Source organism: Rana temporaria, chromosome 9, assembly GCF_905171775.1.
Source record: "Rana temporaria chromosome 9, aRanTem1.1, whole genome shotgun sequence".
In the NCBI taxonomy this organism is placed as follows: Eukaryota; Metazoa; Chordata; class Amphibia; order Anura; family Ranidae; genus Rana; species Rana temporaria.
Window position 1 is genome coordinate 38,832,582 of NC_053497.1, and position 17,073 is coordinate 38,849,654.

General features: G+C 41.7%; 1 protein-coding gene across 1 annotated transcript in view; it reads right to left on the minus strand.

The window, feature by feature from the left end:
* LOC120913350 (cytochrome P450 2G1-like) overlaps positions 1 to 17,073 on the minus strand; it is a 40,486-nt gene that overhangs the window by 19,048 nt on the left and 4,365 nt on the right. Inside the window, exons 2-3 of the mRNA XM_040323226.1 lie at positions 11,550 to 11,712; positions 6,771 to 6,920 (exon numbers count right to left, since the gene is read on the minus strand). Of these exons, the coding sequence (XP_040179160.1) occupies positions 6,771 to 6,920; positions 11,550 to 11,712 (313 nt within the window). The remainder of the gene's footprint in view (positions 1 to 6,770; positions 6,921 to 11,549; positions 11,713 to 17,073) is intronic.

Below are 17,073 nucleotides of genomic sequence, written 5' to 3' on the forward strand. Positions count from 1 at the left end.
ATATACGCTTATTGTTTTGTTTTTTTACCAAAAATATGTAGCAGAATATATATTGGCCTAAATTGATGAAGAAATGCGATTTTTTTTTATTGGGAATGTGTTATAGCAGGAAAAAAAATAATATATATATATATATATATATATATAGGCCCGGATTCACAGAGAGCGGGCGCACATTACGCCGCCATAGCGCAAATAATATACGCTACGTCGACGCAGCGCAAAGAGGCAAGCATGGAATTCACAAAGCCAGTTCTCCCAAACTGCGCTGGGTTTCGAAGGCGCAAGTCGGCGTAGGTGTAAGTGAGCGTGAGCCATGCAAATGAGGCGTGACCCCATGCAAATGATGGTCCGAGCGCCAGACACATACGTATCACGAACTGCGCATGCGCCGGGACGTGGACGCATCCCTCTGCGCATGCTCACAACCACGTCGAAACAACTGCCTAAACTACGCCGGATCAATGCCTACGGCGTGAACGTAACCTGCCTGCGTCAGGCGCACGTACGTTCGTGAATCCCCGTATTTTCCTCATTTGCATATTTGAATAGAAAATCAATGGGAGCGCCACATGCGTCCAGCCTAAATGTGCGCCCACGCTACGCCGGTGTAGGCAAGTTACGTCGGCGGGATGAAGCCTATTTTTATGCGTATCTTAGTTTGTGGGTCCGGCGCACAGATACGACGGCACACATTTGCACTTACGTGGCGTATCTCGAGATACGTCGGCGCAAGTGCTTTGTGAATCCGGGCCATATTTTTTTTCAAAACCGACGGTCTTTTTTTTTGTTTATAGAGCAAAAAATAAAAACCACAAAGGCGATCAAATACCACAAAAATAAATGTATTTGTAGGAAAAGAAAGGACATCAATTTTATTTGGGTACAGCGTCGCACGACTGCGCAATTGTCAGCTAAAGTAACAGTGCTGTACCACAAAAAATGGCCTGGTCATTAGGGGGTAAAACATTCCATGGCTGAAGTGGTTAAAGAGGGTGTGGTAAAATAGAGTGTTTACATCCGCCTGTTTATAGGGATGCATGGACCTTCCCATCTGGTCTGCCTGAAAAACTGTCAGACAGACCTGATTGGACCTGCTGTGTGAAAGGGACCATCGTGATGGTGTCAGCAAGGAGTGACTGTATAAAATTGGGTTTAAAACTGCACTGTCCAATTTCTCACAGTCAGGTCAGTGCTACATGATCAAAGGAGATGCCATCTTTGTCAGCTAACAGCATTTTTTTACTTCTAAAATTCTAAAAGATAGAAAAAAAAGAGTGCTGTTTGATTACATGTAGTACTTGTCTTACTGTGAGAAATTGGGCAGTGCAGTTTTAAACTCAATTTCTCACCAGTGATTACTGGTTGAAAAAACCTTTACCTTTAAAGTCCCCCTTTACCATCAGAGCCCTTCTTTACCATCAGTGCAGTCTTATTACTGCAGTCTCATCAGTGGAGCCCCATCAGTGCCCATCACTGCAGTCTCAAAAAAATTGTAAAAAAAAGGAAAAAAAATATATAACTTTTTTTTGTACTGCCACTAATCAGTGTCCCTGATCACCGCCACATCAGTTATATGATGACACTGTACTTCACTGGTGACAGTATGTACAATATATATATATATATATATATATATATATATATATATATATATATATATATATATATATATATATTAATTTCCCCAAACAAAAATTATGACAAAAAAATTACAACTTAGAAAAATCCACCATGCCTCTTACTAAATACCTTGGACTGTCTACTTTCCAAAAAGGGGTCATCTGGGGGATATTTGTACTGTCCTGGCATTTTAGGGCTTCAAGAAATGAGCTAGTCATTCAGTACATCAGTATTGATCAATTTTCAGATATATACCAACATTTGTGGACTCTATAACATATATATAATAAATAGTATACACTGATTCTGGTTATTTTCACAGAAGTAATGTAGCAGAATACATTGTGGTCTAAATTTATGAAGAAAGATTATTTATTTCCAAAATTTCAGAAACTAAGATAATGCATTTTTTTCAAGATTTTCAGGGTGAGGACCAACACACATTGAACCATTTCCTTTAGATCATTAGCCTCAGTGGAATGCATTGTTATTATTTGCTCCTGCCAGGATTTGGAACGTTATACTCATTTACACAGGTAACATGTGAGTATCTGCTGTGGCCTTTTTTTTCTCCTTTGTTTTTGTTATACAATTTGTGAAATAAATGATCTAACTTCATAAATTAAAGGGGTTGTAAAGGTAAAAAAATGTTTTCCTAAATAGCTTCCTTTACCTTAGTGCAGACCTCCTTCACTTACCTCATCCTTCCATTTTGCTTTTAAATGTTCTTATTTCTTCTGAGAAATCCTCACTTCCTGTTCTTCTGTCTGTAACTCCACACAGTAATGCAAGGCTTTCTCCCTGGTGTGGAGTGTCGTGCTCGCCCCCTCCCTTGAGGGGGAGGGGTGAGCAGGAGAGTCAGGACACTCTCTACGTTGCAAATAGAGAAAGGAACTGTGTGTTAGTAGGCATCCTGACTCTCCTGCTCACCCCCTCCCCCCTCAAGGGAGGGGGCGAGCATGACACTCCACACCAGGGAGAAAGCCTTGCATTACTGTGTGGAGTTACAGACAGAAGAACTGGTTCATTAAATGTCGTTTGCTGTGATTAGCTGTGATTTGCCTGTGTGTACCATGTGATCACTGTGACCAATCACAGATAGTAACACAATTGTATACAATAGATGGCATGAAAGGAAGCCACTCATTGTTTACAATTGTCATGTAATCTGCTGTAAATTGGTCACAACGATCGCATGACACTCTCCGGTAAATAAAGCCAGTGACAGATCAAACCGCTATTAGTGTTGAGCAGAATACGCCATATTCGATTTCGCGATATATCTCGAATATATAGTCGAATATTCCAGATATATTCGCTAAATTCGAATATTCGTGATATTTTATCGAAATGAAATGATTGCGAATTTTCGCTATTGCGAATGCGAAAATAATTGCGAAATTTCGATAACTGCGGTAGGAGCACTCTGATTGGCTCAGAATATTCTTGATATTTTTTCGAAATTTCGCAAAATGCGAATGCGATATTTACTGCGCAATTTCGACAAATGCTGTAGGAGCACTCTGATTGGCTCAGAATATTCGTGATATTTTACAATACAAAATAATTGCAAATATTCGGCAAATGCGGAAGGAGCACTCTGATTGGCTCAGAATATTCTTGATATTTTACAATACAAAATAATTGCGAATATTCGGCAAATGCGGAAGGAGCACTCTGATTGGCTCAGAATATTCTTGATATTTTACAATACAAAATAATTGCGAATATTCGGCAAATGCGGAAGGAGCACTCTGATTGGCTCAGAATATTCTTGATATTTTACAATAGAAAATAAAAAGTGTTTTGCATTGGTGGTGATTCTTTACTCTATCCATCTGTCACAGCCGTTTGTCAATCAAACACCTTGAAGATTGAACACGTTCATGCTGCATGCTTTGGACTTTTTTTCACTTCACATATCAAAGACATTTTTATGAAAGATTATTTTTCTATTATTGGGACTATATTTCTTTATATATTTGTTTCACTGTGTATTTCACAAGTTATTTGCGCTTGCTTATTTTATAATTTGCCCACATGTCTTGTCACTAGACATATTTTTTATTCTTGTAGAGCGACTCCATTTTCTGTCTTGTATTAATTTATGTTGTATAACATTTTTGAGTTGCTGCTGTATTCTCCCCTTTTTTTCAGGTACGCGCAATTTTTTCCTTCTTACAAAAAAAAATTATATCAAACATACAAATATTCATAACAGAAACATACACAAAGCCCCCCCCCCTTTTGCATCAGAGACAATCAGAGTTCTCCTACCACAGTTATCGAAAATTCGCAATCATTTTCGCATTCGCATTAGCGAAAATTCACAATTTTTTTTTTTTTATATTCGGCAACATAAAAGGATCTCCTCAGCTTAGCTACTCGGCCCAGGGTCTCTAATCATACCAGCAATGCTTTTAGACGTCGATAGGATGTGATCTGTTTTAAAAATAAAATTGAAAAAATGCGAATATTCGGAATCGCGAATATTCACCGCGAAATTCGAAATATATCGCGAATACTCGAATATGCCATATTCGAGCCGAATATTAGCAATACGAATATTCGTGAGCAACACTAACCGCTATGCGGCCCAGCGTTCTGGGAGGACGTCATGTGACCTCCTCCCAGAATAACAGTGCCCTGAGAGACAGGAAGTGCTGCTATTTATGGGCTGCTTTGATTGTACATTGTTCACAGCTGGCAGCAGGGGGGGGGGGGGGGAGTGAGTCCAAGGTAATGAATCAAACTGAGAGAACATTGCCATAACTCCAGAGCTCCTCCGTGGCACAGCAGGTAAGACTGCAGCTGTGGGACTAGGAACATCCTGGTTCAAAGACAAATAGGTACATGACACCCAGAATACTGTGGGTTTGATGTTTGGGTCTATTTGGACCTCAGGATTTCACTAAGGCGAATATTGAATGACTCATATGGTCTATTTATGGTTGGTTGTGTAAGTAATATATGATTCAGGAATTTATTATTTATAAAGATCACATACATCTTTCAATATTCCTTCATGCAGGTACCTCTATCTTCCTCTGATGAAGATTGTATAGCAATCTAAATGTGTTGGGAGACAGTGGCATCACTTATTTTTTGAATGATGTATACTGTATGTATTGCTTAAAGGAGTTAAAGGTGTAGAGGCAAAATGTTTTTAATCTTAATTCATTTTCTGCATTAAGATAAAAACCCATCTGTGTGTAGCAGGCCCCCAGCACCCCCAAACACTTACACTGAGCTCCTTCTCTATCCAGCAATGTCCACGATGACCTCGGCCTTCCATGACTCTTCTCCTGATTGGCTGGGGCACAGCCGCTTAAATTTCAGTGAGTTGTAAGTCGTGGTGGGTAGAAATGTGTTGGAGCTCCAATATGGTGTCCTCATGGCGAAACATGGTTTGTTCAACAATAGCAGGCCTCACTGCCACTGAGGGAGATATCCTACTTAAGGGCCACTATGGCCTAAAATAGAGTGGTTTTGATGTCTGTGGCAATGCTTTGTAAGTCTAACATTTTTGGATTTTTTTGCATCGGATCTAGGAAGGATGAGTTATCAGTGCCTTTGTGTGTGCTCAACGCTGGATCCTGTGAGGAGTGCATGCGAGCTCAGGGAAGAAACCTCCCCTTGCCGGGATCAGAACATTGTGTAAGTTGTGCTTCAATGTGAGTGTATTTTCACCATTTGGAAGCTCTAGAAAGCCCTTTTACAGTGGATTTTCTTCCCCCATGGTACTAGAGCTCTCTCAGAAAGTGTCTGTCTTGGTTGCGTGTCAAGCCATGCAATATCTAGCTCAAAGTTAGGTTGAAGTTCCACTTTAAAGCTGAAGAAATTTATAATATTTTTTATATTTTAGTTGCAGACTTGGTTAGTTAATAATGCTTTTCCTGATGTTTGCTTACGTTTTCCAGAAAAGCTGATATATTGACTGTCACCCAAGACTAGGGTTGTCCCGATACCACTTTTTTAGGACTGAGTACAAGTACCGATACTTTTTTTTATGTACTCGCCGATACCGAATACCGATACTTTTTTTTAAATGTGTCCCCAAATGCAGCCATGTCCCCCACATATGCAGCCATGTCCCCAAACATATGCAGCCATGTCCCAAACATATGCAGCCATGTCCCAAACATATGCAGCCATGTCCCCCAACATATGCAGCCATGTCCCCAAACATATGCAGCCATGTCCCCAAACATATGCAGCCATGTCCCCAAACATATGCAGCCATATCCCCAAACATATGCAGCCATGTCCCCAAACATATGCTGTGTATAGAGACACTCCCCCTTGCTCGCGATTGGACAGATCCGTCCAAGGGGGAGTGTCTATGCACGGCAGGGAAAAAAACTATTCAAACGAAAGCTGACTGTAATGTTCCCCGCGCCGCGGTGATTAACGCGGCAGCGGCAGCGGCTTTTCGACACACGATGGCGGCGGTTGCGGCGGCAGGGGGGGGGATTCTATTTTGGCATCAGGTACGAGTACTCCCGCTAATACTTGGTATCGGTCCCGATACCGATACTGGTATCGGTATCGGGACAACCCTACCCAAGACCATAGCTGTGAGTTTGGGGATGTGTTTTATTCCAAAAGGGCTGTTAAGACTATGCAGTCTGGCCACTCTACTCATTTACATATTACAGCCACCATCAATCTTCAGATTTTTTTTTAATAACACATTACATCCCAGTTGATAAAATTGCCATATCAGATTATACTGCCACACCAGCCTAGCAGTAGGGATCTTTGGAAATGGTGTTAGTAAATAAATAGTTTAGATCAATAGATTAGGTAATTTCATGTAAAAGTAGGTTTAGTGCCAGATTACACAGGGGCGGCTTCAAAGTCGCCCGACTCTCGTCCGGCATTGAATGTCGCCCCGTACAGGGCGAATTCCACGCGGCTTGCAAAATGACTTCTGTAAAGAGGTCAAAGCACGCTGCTCAGAAGTCGCCCCAAAGCACAAGAACCTTTTTCTAAGTTGGAGCAACTTGAGACGCTCCTAATAGAACGGTTCCATTGCAATGCATGGAGTTCGACTTATCAGGCGGCTAAGTCGCCTGACAGGTCGCCCCTGTGTGAACTGGCACTTAGGGTTATCATTGTAATAATTCAGCATTATCTTCACCTACCTTTGATCTTCATAAATCTGTCCCTGAGACACAGAGCTTCCTCCTGAATTCTCTCCTCCACACTCCTCTTCCCCATCCCAAAATTTCTCATCGTTGTCAGGGAAAATCGACGCAGCGTCTTCCATCTCTCCCCATTGCTCATGAGGATCCCTAAAATTGAAAGGTTTTATACATATTGTTTCTGGAGACTCTAAATATTTTAAATTACTTTTACTTCCTCTGTATTTTATTATGTAGTGTGGAAAATATTTACCTGTTACATGCACCACAGAGTTTAAGGCTCTCGTCATGCTTTTACATGTCCTCAGTATTAATCCCACCAGACACAATATCAACATGGAGTTTAAGTGTTTTCACTGTTTTGAATGGGTTTCCTCCCTCAATCCGAAAACACTGATAATTTAATTGAGAAGCTCCCAGTAAAGAGGACATATTCTTAATTCCAAGTGTTCACTGGCAAACACAGCCAGCAGATTCACCTCCTGTCCTGTGGTGGTATCCTCTTTGGCCTCATACACACGATAGGTTAACCAGAGGACAACAGTCTGATGGACCGTTTTCATCGGTCCAAACCGATCGTGTGTGGGCCCCATAGGTTATTTAACCATAGGTTAAAAAAAGCCAACTTGCTTTCAAATTAACCTATGGATTCCTAACCGATGGGAAAAAAACGATCGTTAGTAGGCACAACCATCGGTTAAAAATCCACGCATGCTCAGAATCAAGTCGACGCATGCTTGGAAGCATTGAACTTCATTTTTTTCAGCACGTCGTTGTGTTTTACATCACCGCATTCTGACACGATCGTTTTTTTAACTGATGGTGTGTAGACACGACGGACCATCAGTCAGCTACATAGGTTAACCTATGACAACGGTCCTTCAGACCGTTGTCCTCTGGTTAACCTATCGTGTGTACGAGGCCTTTGTGGATGTGACCAGGATGCAGAATGTAATTGTTAGGGTTAACTGTCTCTCTCATGAACTGGTCTAAGTTTGAGTGCAATAGAAACATTAGACTGTGAGTTTCTTTGGAGAGAAGACCTTACGTGCATGGCTTTATGTAAAATGCTGAGTAATACGTCCATGCTATATAAATATGCAGCTAGCAGAATTAATTTCAGTCAATGTGAGTCCAGTAGCTCACCTCAAGTCAGTTTATCATAATGTGTGCTCTCTTGATCTATATATGAGTCTCCATCTGCTACAGGAGCAGGAAGTTACTACTGCCACTAAATTGACAACTTCTCACTGTGCTACTTGCATCCTGGAAACCACAAATGCTGTGTGAGCTGACTGCCTGTGTCCTATCAAACCCATTGCATCAATGGTTGCTAAGATATCAGGGGCCACAAGTCACTGGTTGCTATGACAGAAAAAAAATGGGGAGTTCCCCAAAAAGCCATACCAGGCCCTTATCCCAGATCCTGGGTCTGAGGACTGCATAATGGTAGCCCAGACATTGTAGCGAGTGCCCCGTAGAACCTGCCCAACCACTCCACTGCTAGAGCTGCTGTCACTAGATCACCACGCAGTCCTGACTGCGCTGGCTGCTCTTCCACTTCTAGGTATATGAAAAAAAACACTACTTGATAAGAAAAAATTTAAGTACCTTCGTCCCATTATATAGAAAAATTGGATATTGTAGAGGCAATACGGACTTTCGTGGTACGATATAAATTACAAAGTCAATTTACAAAATCAGCCTTAAATACAGAGGGCCAGATTCACAGAAGAGATACGACGGCGTATCTCCTGATATGCCGTCGTATCTCTGTGATCCGCCCGTCCTAACTATGCGGATGATTCATAGAATCAGTTCCGCATAGATAGCCCTAAGATCCGACAGGTGTAATTGACTTACACCTTCGGATCTTAGGATGCAATTCTAGGCCGGCCGCTAGGTGGCGATTCCATTGCGGTCGGCTTAGAATTTGCAAAAGACTAGTTACGGCAATCCACAAAGTTCCGCGCGTTCGTCGCAATCCCGTACGTCGTCGCTAGTCGGTTTTTCCCGCCGCAAAGTTACACCTGCTTTAACATGGCTTATCTTTAGATCAGCCATGTTAAAGTATGGCCGTCGTTCCCACGTCGAATTTCAATATTTTTTTTTTTGCGTAAGACGTCCGGGAATACGAAACGCCGTAACGCACGTCGCAGTTCAAACAAAAACGTCGGGGCGCCATAATTTTGCGCAAAGCACGTCGGGAAATTTGAACACGGAGCATGTGCAGAACGTTCGGCGCGGGAACACGCCTAATTTAAATGGTGCCCGCCCCATTTGAATTGGGCGGGCTTGCGCCGAGCGCATTTACGTTACACCGCCGCAAGTTTACAGGTACGTGCTTTGTGAATCAGGCACTTACGCTGTAAACTTGTGGCGGTGTAACGTAAATCAGATACGTTACGCCGCCGCTGCGCAGCGTAAGTGTCTGTGAATCTGGCCCCATGATCCTAGACATTGGATGCTGCTATATGTGAAATATCCATTTATCTGACATACAAGGGACTTTAGATATAGATGGTCATTCCGCACTGGATGTACGGATACTAATTTTCCCGTTGTACACTCAACATGTTTTGGGGTCACTCCTAGGTATAAAGTGACAGTGCTTATGCGCTACTATAGACACTCAATGAATAAACCCTAAACAAAATGTATCAATAAGTTGCTGCAAAACCTAAAGTGTTTACAATACACAAATATATAAATGAAAGAGGTGAGGGGTTCCGCGCATCCTAGCACGCAGACATGGTGAAAGTGCTAAGTATAAATAAATAAATAAATATAAATACTGATCAGTGATATCACAAATAAGAGCAATTGACAGCTCAATCAAATCCAGTGAGAGAGTGAAAATATCCAAACATCAAAATATAAATAATATATATAAAATGTATATAAAAATATATATAATATATAATATATAGTAATAGTGTACAGTAGATGTATAATAAATATAATGGAGTCTATAACCGTGAAAAAGTGTCCATTCATAGGATGAGAAATGGATAAATAAATAAATAAATCAATCTGGTGATCCAGTGCTAGTAGTGATTCTTCAAATAAGCATAGGCTGCCAAAGGAAATGTAGCTGATGTGATCACAAAGCAATCCAGTAAGAAGTGTTGACAGATGGGTGTAATAATCCCTCCCTGAGCTCCCGGGACTCTTACCTCCGCGCAGATAATCAAGTGCATCCACTATAGGTATCTCGACCAGACCTCCGTATGTATGTTCCACTAATCCTCCTTAGATATCCATGACTGGGTCCTCTTATCCATCCAAACAGTCAGTGTGCCCAGGAGAAGAAGCAGGGGAAACACAAAAACAAATATCGGCTTGTGCTTACTACTTCACGATTGGAGTCCCCTCCTTTGTTTTTGTGTTTCCCCTGCTTCTTCTCCTGGGCACACTGACTGTTTGGATGGATAAGAGGACCCAGTCATGGATATCTAAGGAGGATTAGTGGAACATACATACGGAGGTCTGGTCGAGATACCTATAGTGGATGCACTTGATTATCTGCGCGGAGGTAAGAGTCCCGGGAGCTCAGGGAGGGATTATTACACCCATCTGTCAACACTTCTTACTGGATTGCTTTGTGATCACATCAGCTGCATTTCCTTTGGCAGCCTATGCTTATTTGAAGAATCACTACTAGCACTGGATCACCAGATTGATTTATTTATTTATTTATCCATTTCTCATCCTATGAATGGACACTTTTTCACGGTTATAGACTCCATTATATTTATTATACATCTACTGTATACTATTACTATATATTATATATTATATATATTTTTATATACATTTTATATATATTATTTATATTTTGATGTTTGGATATTTTCACTCTCTCACTGGATTTGATTGAGCTGTCAATTGCTCTTATTTGTGATATCACTGATCAGTATTTATATTTATTTATTTATTTATACTTAGCACTTTCACCATGTCTGCGTGCTAGGATGCGCGGAACCCCTCACCTCTTTCACTCCTAGGTATAGCCTGTGCTCATTGTCTCTTCGAGGCCCAGTCCAGTACCTTGTTTGTGTGACACAATATTAAGGCGAGTATTATCTTTTCAAATTCTTTTACTGAAAATTATCAAAATTAGTTGGTAAAGTACCGTAAAGTACAATTCTATGTCACTGGAATCTGCATCAATGACTTACATGTAAATGAATCAGGCTGTACAAACCTTTTTTTCAGCAGAGGTGTCTGATCTCCTTTATATGTTTCGGAACAACTCTAAAGACCTTAAAAAAAGAAAGGGTACCACGTAGGCACCATTTTCTACTGTACAATCTCCATATTGATGCATCTTGATCACACACCCTTTTCACTCTACTCATCCATTAAATAGCCTTTATTCACCAAAATACTGAACATAGCAAATGCTACAGAAGCTAGCAAGGGGGGGCTAATCCCCTGAATGTCTGTCTGTCATTTTCAGGAAGATATTTGTTTCATAATAGGCCCATACAATTTTTTAGGGCCCATCAGCTTCAGTGTTTTGGTTTCTGTAAACCCCCCAAATTCCACAATAAACAACATTGTAAGCATGCTGTCCTACAAAAACAAATGATTCCGATACTGCCTGTGTGAGCTACCATGTTAAATTTTTACGTTTGGCTAGAGTTTGCTTTTAATATGATCTTGGTATTATACATTTTTTGAGTGTTTTTATAGTGCAAGAATATCAACTAGGCATATATAAAAAGCTAGAAATGACACTATTTCAGGATTATTATTTTGTTTTTAGCATCTTACCGAAATTCTTAAACAACATTTCAAATAGACCCAAATCCCCTCTGTCACTGAACACGTCACTGCGATCAACCAGGGCCTCCTTCACAGCATCGTAGCCAATCAGCACGACCGCTGGATTTGTGGCCAGATAAACTGTGTACACCGGTCCGTACTTTTCACGTAGCTGTTGAAAGAGATTTTAATTTTCAAACAGAGTTGTGCAAGTTAAAAATAAATGTGATTACCTTGATGCGTTATTAATGGAGCCAAAAAAGGCACATACCATTGCTCAACTGAGATGTACACTGCTCAAAAAAATGAAAGTAACACTTTGAAAACATATCAGATCTCAACGGATATTTATACTGATATGGACTGGGTAATGTGTTATGAATGAAGGGATGGCACATCATTTGATGGAAATGAAAATTATCCACCTACAGAGGGCTGAAGTCAAAGACACCCAGGGCCAGATTAAGAACATCATGGGCCTGGTGCTGAGGATTTTGGTGGGGCCTTTTATAAATAATAAATAAATGCGTGGGAATGACATGAACGCAGCCCGGCCAAGGCAAGTGTCCAAAGGCACAGAACCCAGAAGGAAGACCGGGTGAAGATGGAAGTGCCCGCGGGCCCCGCCTGATTCATCACAGCGCAGCACTGGAGGGCTCAGTCTGAAAATGTAAGTGTACCCTAATGTGTTAATATGCTGTGCATACTTGTACGTTGTGGCATAACCTACCCCAGGGCCTCTAAAAAGTAGTAATGTCAGGAAAGTTTACTACCACTTTAATATCACAGGATCCCAGAAGACCTCTCATGGGGCCCCTACTGACCCAGTGGTCCTTGGGCAGTGCCTAAGTGCACAGTTGCCAACATTTAAAAAATATTTTCAGGGACACTTTTTTATATAAGTGCTATATTTAGAGTAGCTGAGATCCCCTATGTTCCTCTATACATCATAGTAGTAATCACAAAATTAAATGAGTACCAATAATGGGACAGAACAAATATGAGAACTGAGATTTCCTTTAGTTGAACTAACAAAAGTGTGTCCATTCTAGAGCTGGTAATATAGGAGTGTGAAGGATATGACAATGGGCAGTATGTACAGGAAGAGTGTGGGGGTATGACAGAGGGTCATACGTACCAGAGAGAAGTGTGGAGGGTATGATGGGGCAGTATATACAGGAGAGGAGTGTGGAGGGTATGACAGTGGGCACTATGTATAGGAGAGGAGTGTGGAGGGTATGGCAGTGAACGCTATGTATAGGAGAGGAGTGTGGAGGGTATGACAGTGGGCACTATGTATAGGAGAGAAGTGTATGACAGCAGGCACTATGTACAGGAGAGGAGTGTGAAGGGTATGACAGTGGGCGCTCTGTATAGGAGAGGAGTGTGGAGGGTATGACAGTGGGCACTATGTACAGGAGAGGAGTGTGTAGGGTATGACAGTGGGCACTATGTATAGGAGAGAAGTGTGGAGAGTATGACAGTGGGCGCTCTGTATAGGAGAGGAGTGTGAAGGGTATGACAGTGGGCGCTCTGTATAGGAGAGGAGTGTGGAGGGTATGACAGTGGGCACTATGTACAGGAGAGGAGTGTGTAGGGTATGACAGTGGGCACTATGTACAGGAGAGGAGTGTGGAGAGTATGACAGTGAGCACTATGTACAGGAGTGGAAGGATATTTAGGGACTGCGTAGTGGTTAAGCGGGTCATACATGGATTGAAATTACGCCAATTATGCAGAGACAAGCCATAGTCGATCTATGTATGGGCTAGCTGGTTTTACACAAGTCAATCTATTAATCGACTTGAGTACAACTAGCCTGTTAGGTTTTTCCCAAAACAATCAGTGCTGCCAGCTATAGTTAGCAACACTGATCATTGTACCCACTGGCAGAACACAATAACACTGCAGGAGTGATTCCCCCATCCACAGGTCAGCAGGTGAGAGGGTGTGTGGGGACAGGCTGGGGAGAGATACTAGTCAGTGGCTGGGTAGGCACTGGTAGTATCAGAGCCAGATACACACAGGTTACATACGCCACGATCGTTAGAGCGAGAACAATAATTCTAGTACTAGACCTCCTCTGTAACTCTAAACATGTAACCTAAAAAAAAATTAAAGCATCACTTAGGATACCAAAAAAAAATTGTGCTAACTTAACTAACTAGTGTTTTTTTAATGAATGAAACAGTTTTTTTCCAAAAAAACATGTTTGAAAAATTGCTGCGCAAATACCGTGCTAGAGCTGCACAATTAATCGTTAAGAAAATCGTGATCTCGATTCAACCCCCCTGACGATCTCCAATGCAGAGTTTGCCGATTCTTTCATATAACAAGTGGAAAGACTTTCAGCTATCAAAAGAAAATATCTGGGGAGTCTGCCAAGTTTTTAACAGGAAACATTGGGGCAAATCCACAAAAAAACTGCCTAACTTAACTTTTAGCAGTTAAGTTACACAGGCGGAAAATTTCTACCTAAGTGCCCGATCCACAAAGCACTTACCTAGAAATTTTCGGCTGTGTAACTTAAGTGCCTCCGTCGCAAGGCGGTCTTCTCATCCAGGGGGCGGACGTTCTGCGCATGCGTGTGACGTCATTTTTCCCGACGGGCAGCGCGCAAAATTACGTTACGTCGGGCTTTGTGGATTGCGACGGGACAATAAAGTTGCGTCGGGAAAAAAAAAGTTACGCGGCGAAAAATAAAATTTGAAATTTAAAAAAAATAGCAGCGATCGAAAAAAAGGTATGTTTTTACAAGGTGTTACTAGTTTACACCTTGTAAAAGCATCCCTAATTTTACGCATGCAAAACGTAACTTACGCAGAAAACACAAAGATAAAAAGCTTTGTGGATCTGCCTAAGTACTCATTTGCATACGCAAAGCGGCATTTCGACTCGAAATGCCCCCAGCGGCGGATGCGGTACTGCATCTTAAGATCTGACAGTGTAATGCCGCATACACACCATCACTTTATGTGATGAAAAAAAACGACACTTTCTGTGAAGTAAAAAATGACGTTTTTGAAACTTCAATTTTCAAAGACGAAGTTGCCTACACACCATCGTTTTCTCACAATGATCTTGCAAAGTGAGGTTACGTTCCACCACGTTTTACCATTGAAGCTTGCTTCATAAGTAGCTTCTGGGCATGCGTGGATGAAAAAACGTCTTAGAAAACGACGTTTTTTGCTACACACGGTCAATTTCTGTGAAGTAAAAAGTGCACTTTTGAAAAACGACACATAAAATTGAAGCATGCTTCAATTTTTTTTGGTCGTTTTTTACAAGACATAAAACGACGTTTTCCCCCACACACAGTCAATTAAAGTGACGTTTTTAAAAACGTCATTTTTTTTCATCACATAAAGTGATGGTGTGTACGCGGCATAAGTGTCTTACAGATGTCAGATCTTCTGCCTATCTTTGGAAAAATCCTTCTGTGGATCAGTTCCAAAGATAGGCACAGGGATACGCAGGCTGAACAGCAGTTCCGCCTGCGTATCTCTTTTAAGGATTTGGCCCATTGTAACCAACGCTTCCTTCTTAGATCAAAGGGATACACTTCTGTGTGTAAAGAAAAAATCTGGGCAGTCTGCCAAGTTTGTAAACAAAATGAAACATTGTAACTAACTTCCTTCTTAGATCAAACTTCTGTGTGTAAATTGCGGGAAATTTAACCACTTAAAGTCCAACACTTGTTTCTTAAGTTAAAAAGCAATATTATTTGCTAGAAAATTACTTGGAACCGCCAAACATTATATATATTTTAGCAGAGACTCTAGGGAATAAAATGACTATTGCTACAATATTTTATGTCACACTGCATTTGCCCACTTCAATAAATAATAAAAACCATAAAAACAAAACAGTGACGTTAGCCCATTTTTTATTTATTTTTTGTTTTAATGTGAAAGATGATGTTACGCCGCAAGAATCGTGAGAGAATCGTGATCTGTCTTCTAAGCAAAAAAATTTAAATTCTCATTTTAGCCAGAATCGTGCAGCTCTATACCGTGCAACATAAAAAGTGCAAAGACCACCATAGGGTAATTTTCTAGCAAAAAACAAATGATGATTTTTACATGTAGTAGAGAAGTGTCAGAATTGGCCTGGGTGGCAAGAGGTTAATTACCATGAGTAATATACAAATAATTATTATAAGCCCTGTGATCCTATCAGTCTGCTGCAGTGTGTCAGCTTGTATTTATACTGGCCGCTCTGTATGTAGCTTCTGACAGGCTGTGCAAGCAGGCCCGTATCTCCGGAACCATAAATGATAGCCATCCCATATTTTGACCAGTTGTTGGGTAGGTATTCAACTGCCTACCCCCCAAATGTGGGGTTTCTGTGATCTCTGTTCGTCGAGCTACAACCCCCGAAGTCGATCTTTTTTTTTCAGATTTTTTTTTTTTTTTTTGGGCACATGGGCCTATCTTGAGAAAGGGGCCTGGAGCTGCAGCTCCATCAGCACCCTTGTTAATCCGGCCCTGAAGACACCCAGACAATCAAACTGGAAAAATGCAGCAAGTTAGTCCATTTTGCTGAAATTGAATTGCAACAACTCAAAATGGTCCTCAAAATGGTAGTTTGTATGGCCCCCAAGTGCTTGTATGAATGCCTGACAACATCAGGGCATGCTCCTAATGAGACGAAAGATGGTGTCCTGGGGTATTTCCTCACAGATCTGGACCAGAGCATCACCAAGCTCCTGAACAGACTGAGGTGCAACCTGGTGGCACCGGATGGACCGAAACATAATGTCCCAGAAGTGTTCTTTTGGATTTAGGTCAGGTGAGCGTGGGGGCCATTCAATGTTATCAATTTCTTCATTCTCCAGGAACTGGTTGCATGCTCTTGCCACATGAGGCCGGGCATTGTCGTGCACCAGGAGGAACCCAGGACACACTGCACCAGCGTAGGGTCTGACAATGGGTCCAAGGATTTCATCCCGATACCTAATGGTAGTCAGGGTGCCATTGTATAGCCTGTAGAGGTCTGTGCGTCCCTCCATGGATATGCCTCCTTAGACCATCACTGACCCACCACCAAACAGGTCATGCTGAACGATGTTACAGGCAGCATAATGTTCTCTGCGGCTTCTCCAGACCCTTTCACTTGTGTCACATATGCTCAGGGTGAACCTGCTCTCATCTGTGAAAAGCATGGGGCACCAGTGGCCTTTTCTGGTGTTCAATGGAAAATGCCAATCAAGCTCCACAGTGTCTGGCATTCACACCAGTGGCCTGCTGGAGGTCATTTTGCAGGGCTCTGGCAGTGCTCATCCTGTTCCTTCTTGCACAAAGGAGCAGATACCAGTCCTGCTGATGGGTTAAGGACCTTCCACGGCTCTGTCTAGCTCTCCTAGAGTAACTGCCTGTCTCCTGGAATCTCCTCCATGCTCCTGAGACTGTGGTGGGAGACACGGCAAACCTTCTGGCAATGACACGTATTGATATGCCATCCTGGAGGAGTTGGACTGCCTGTGCAACCTTTATAGGGTCCAAGTATTGCCTTGTGCTACCAGTAGTGACAC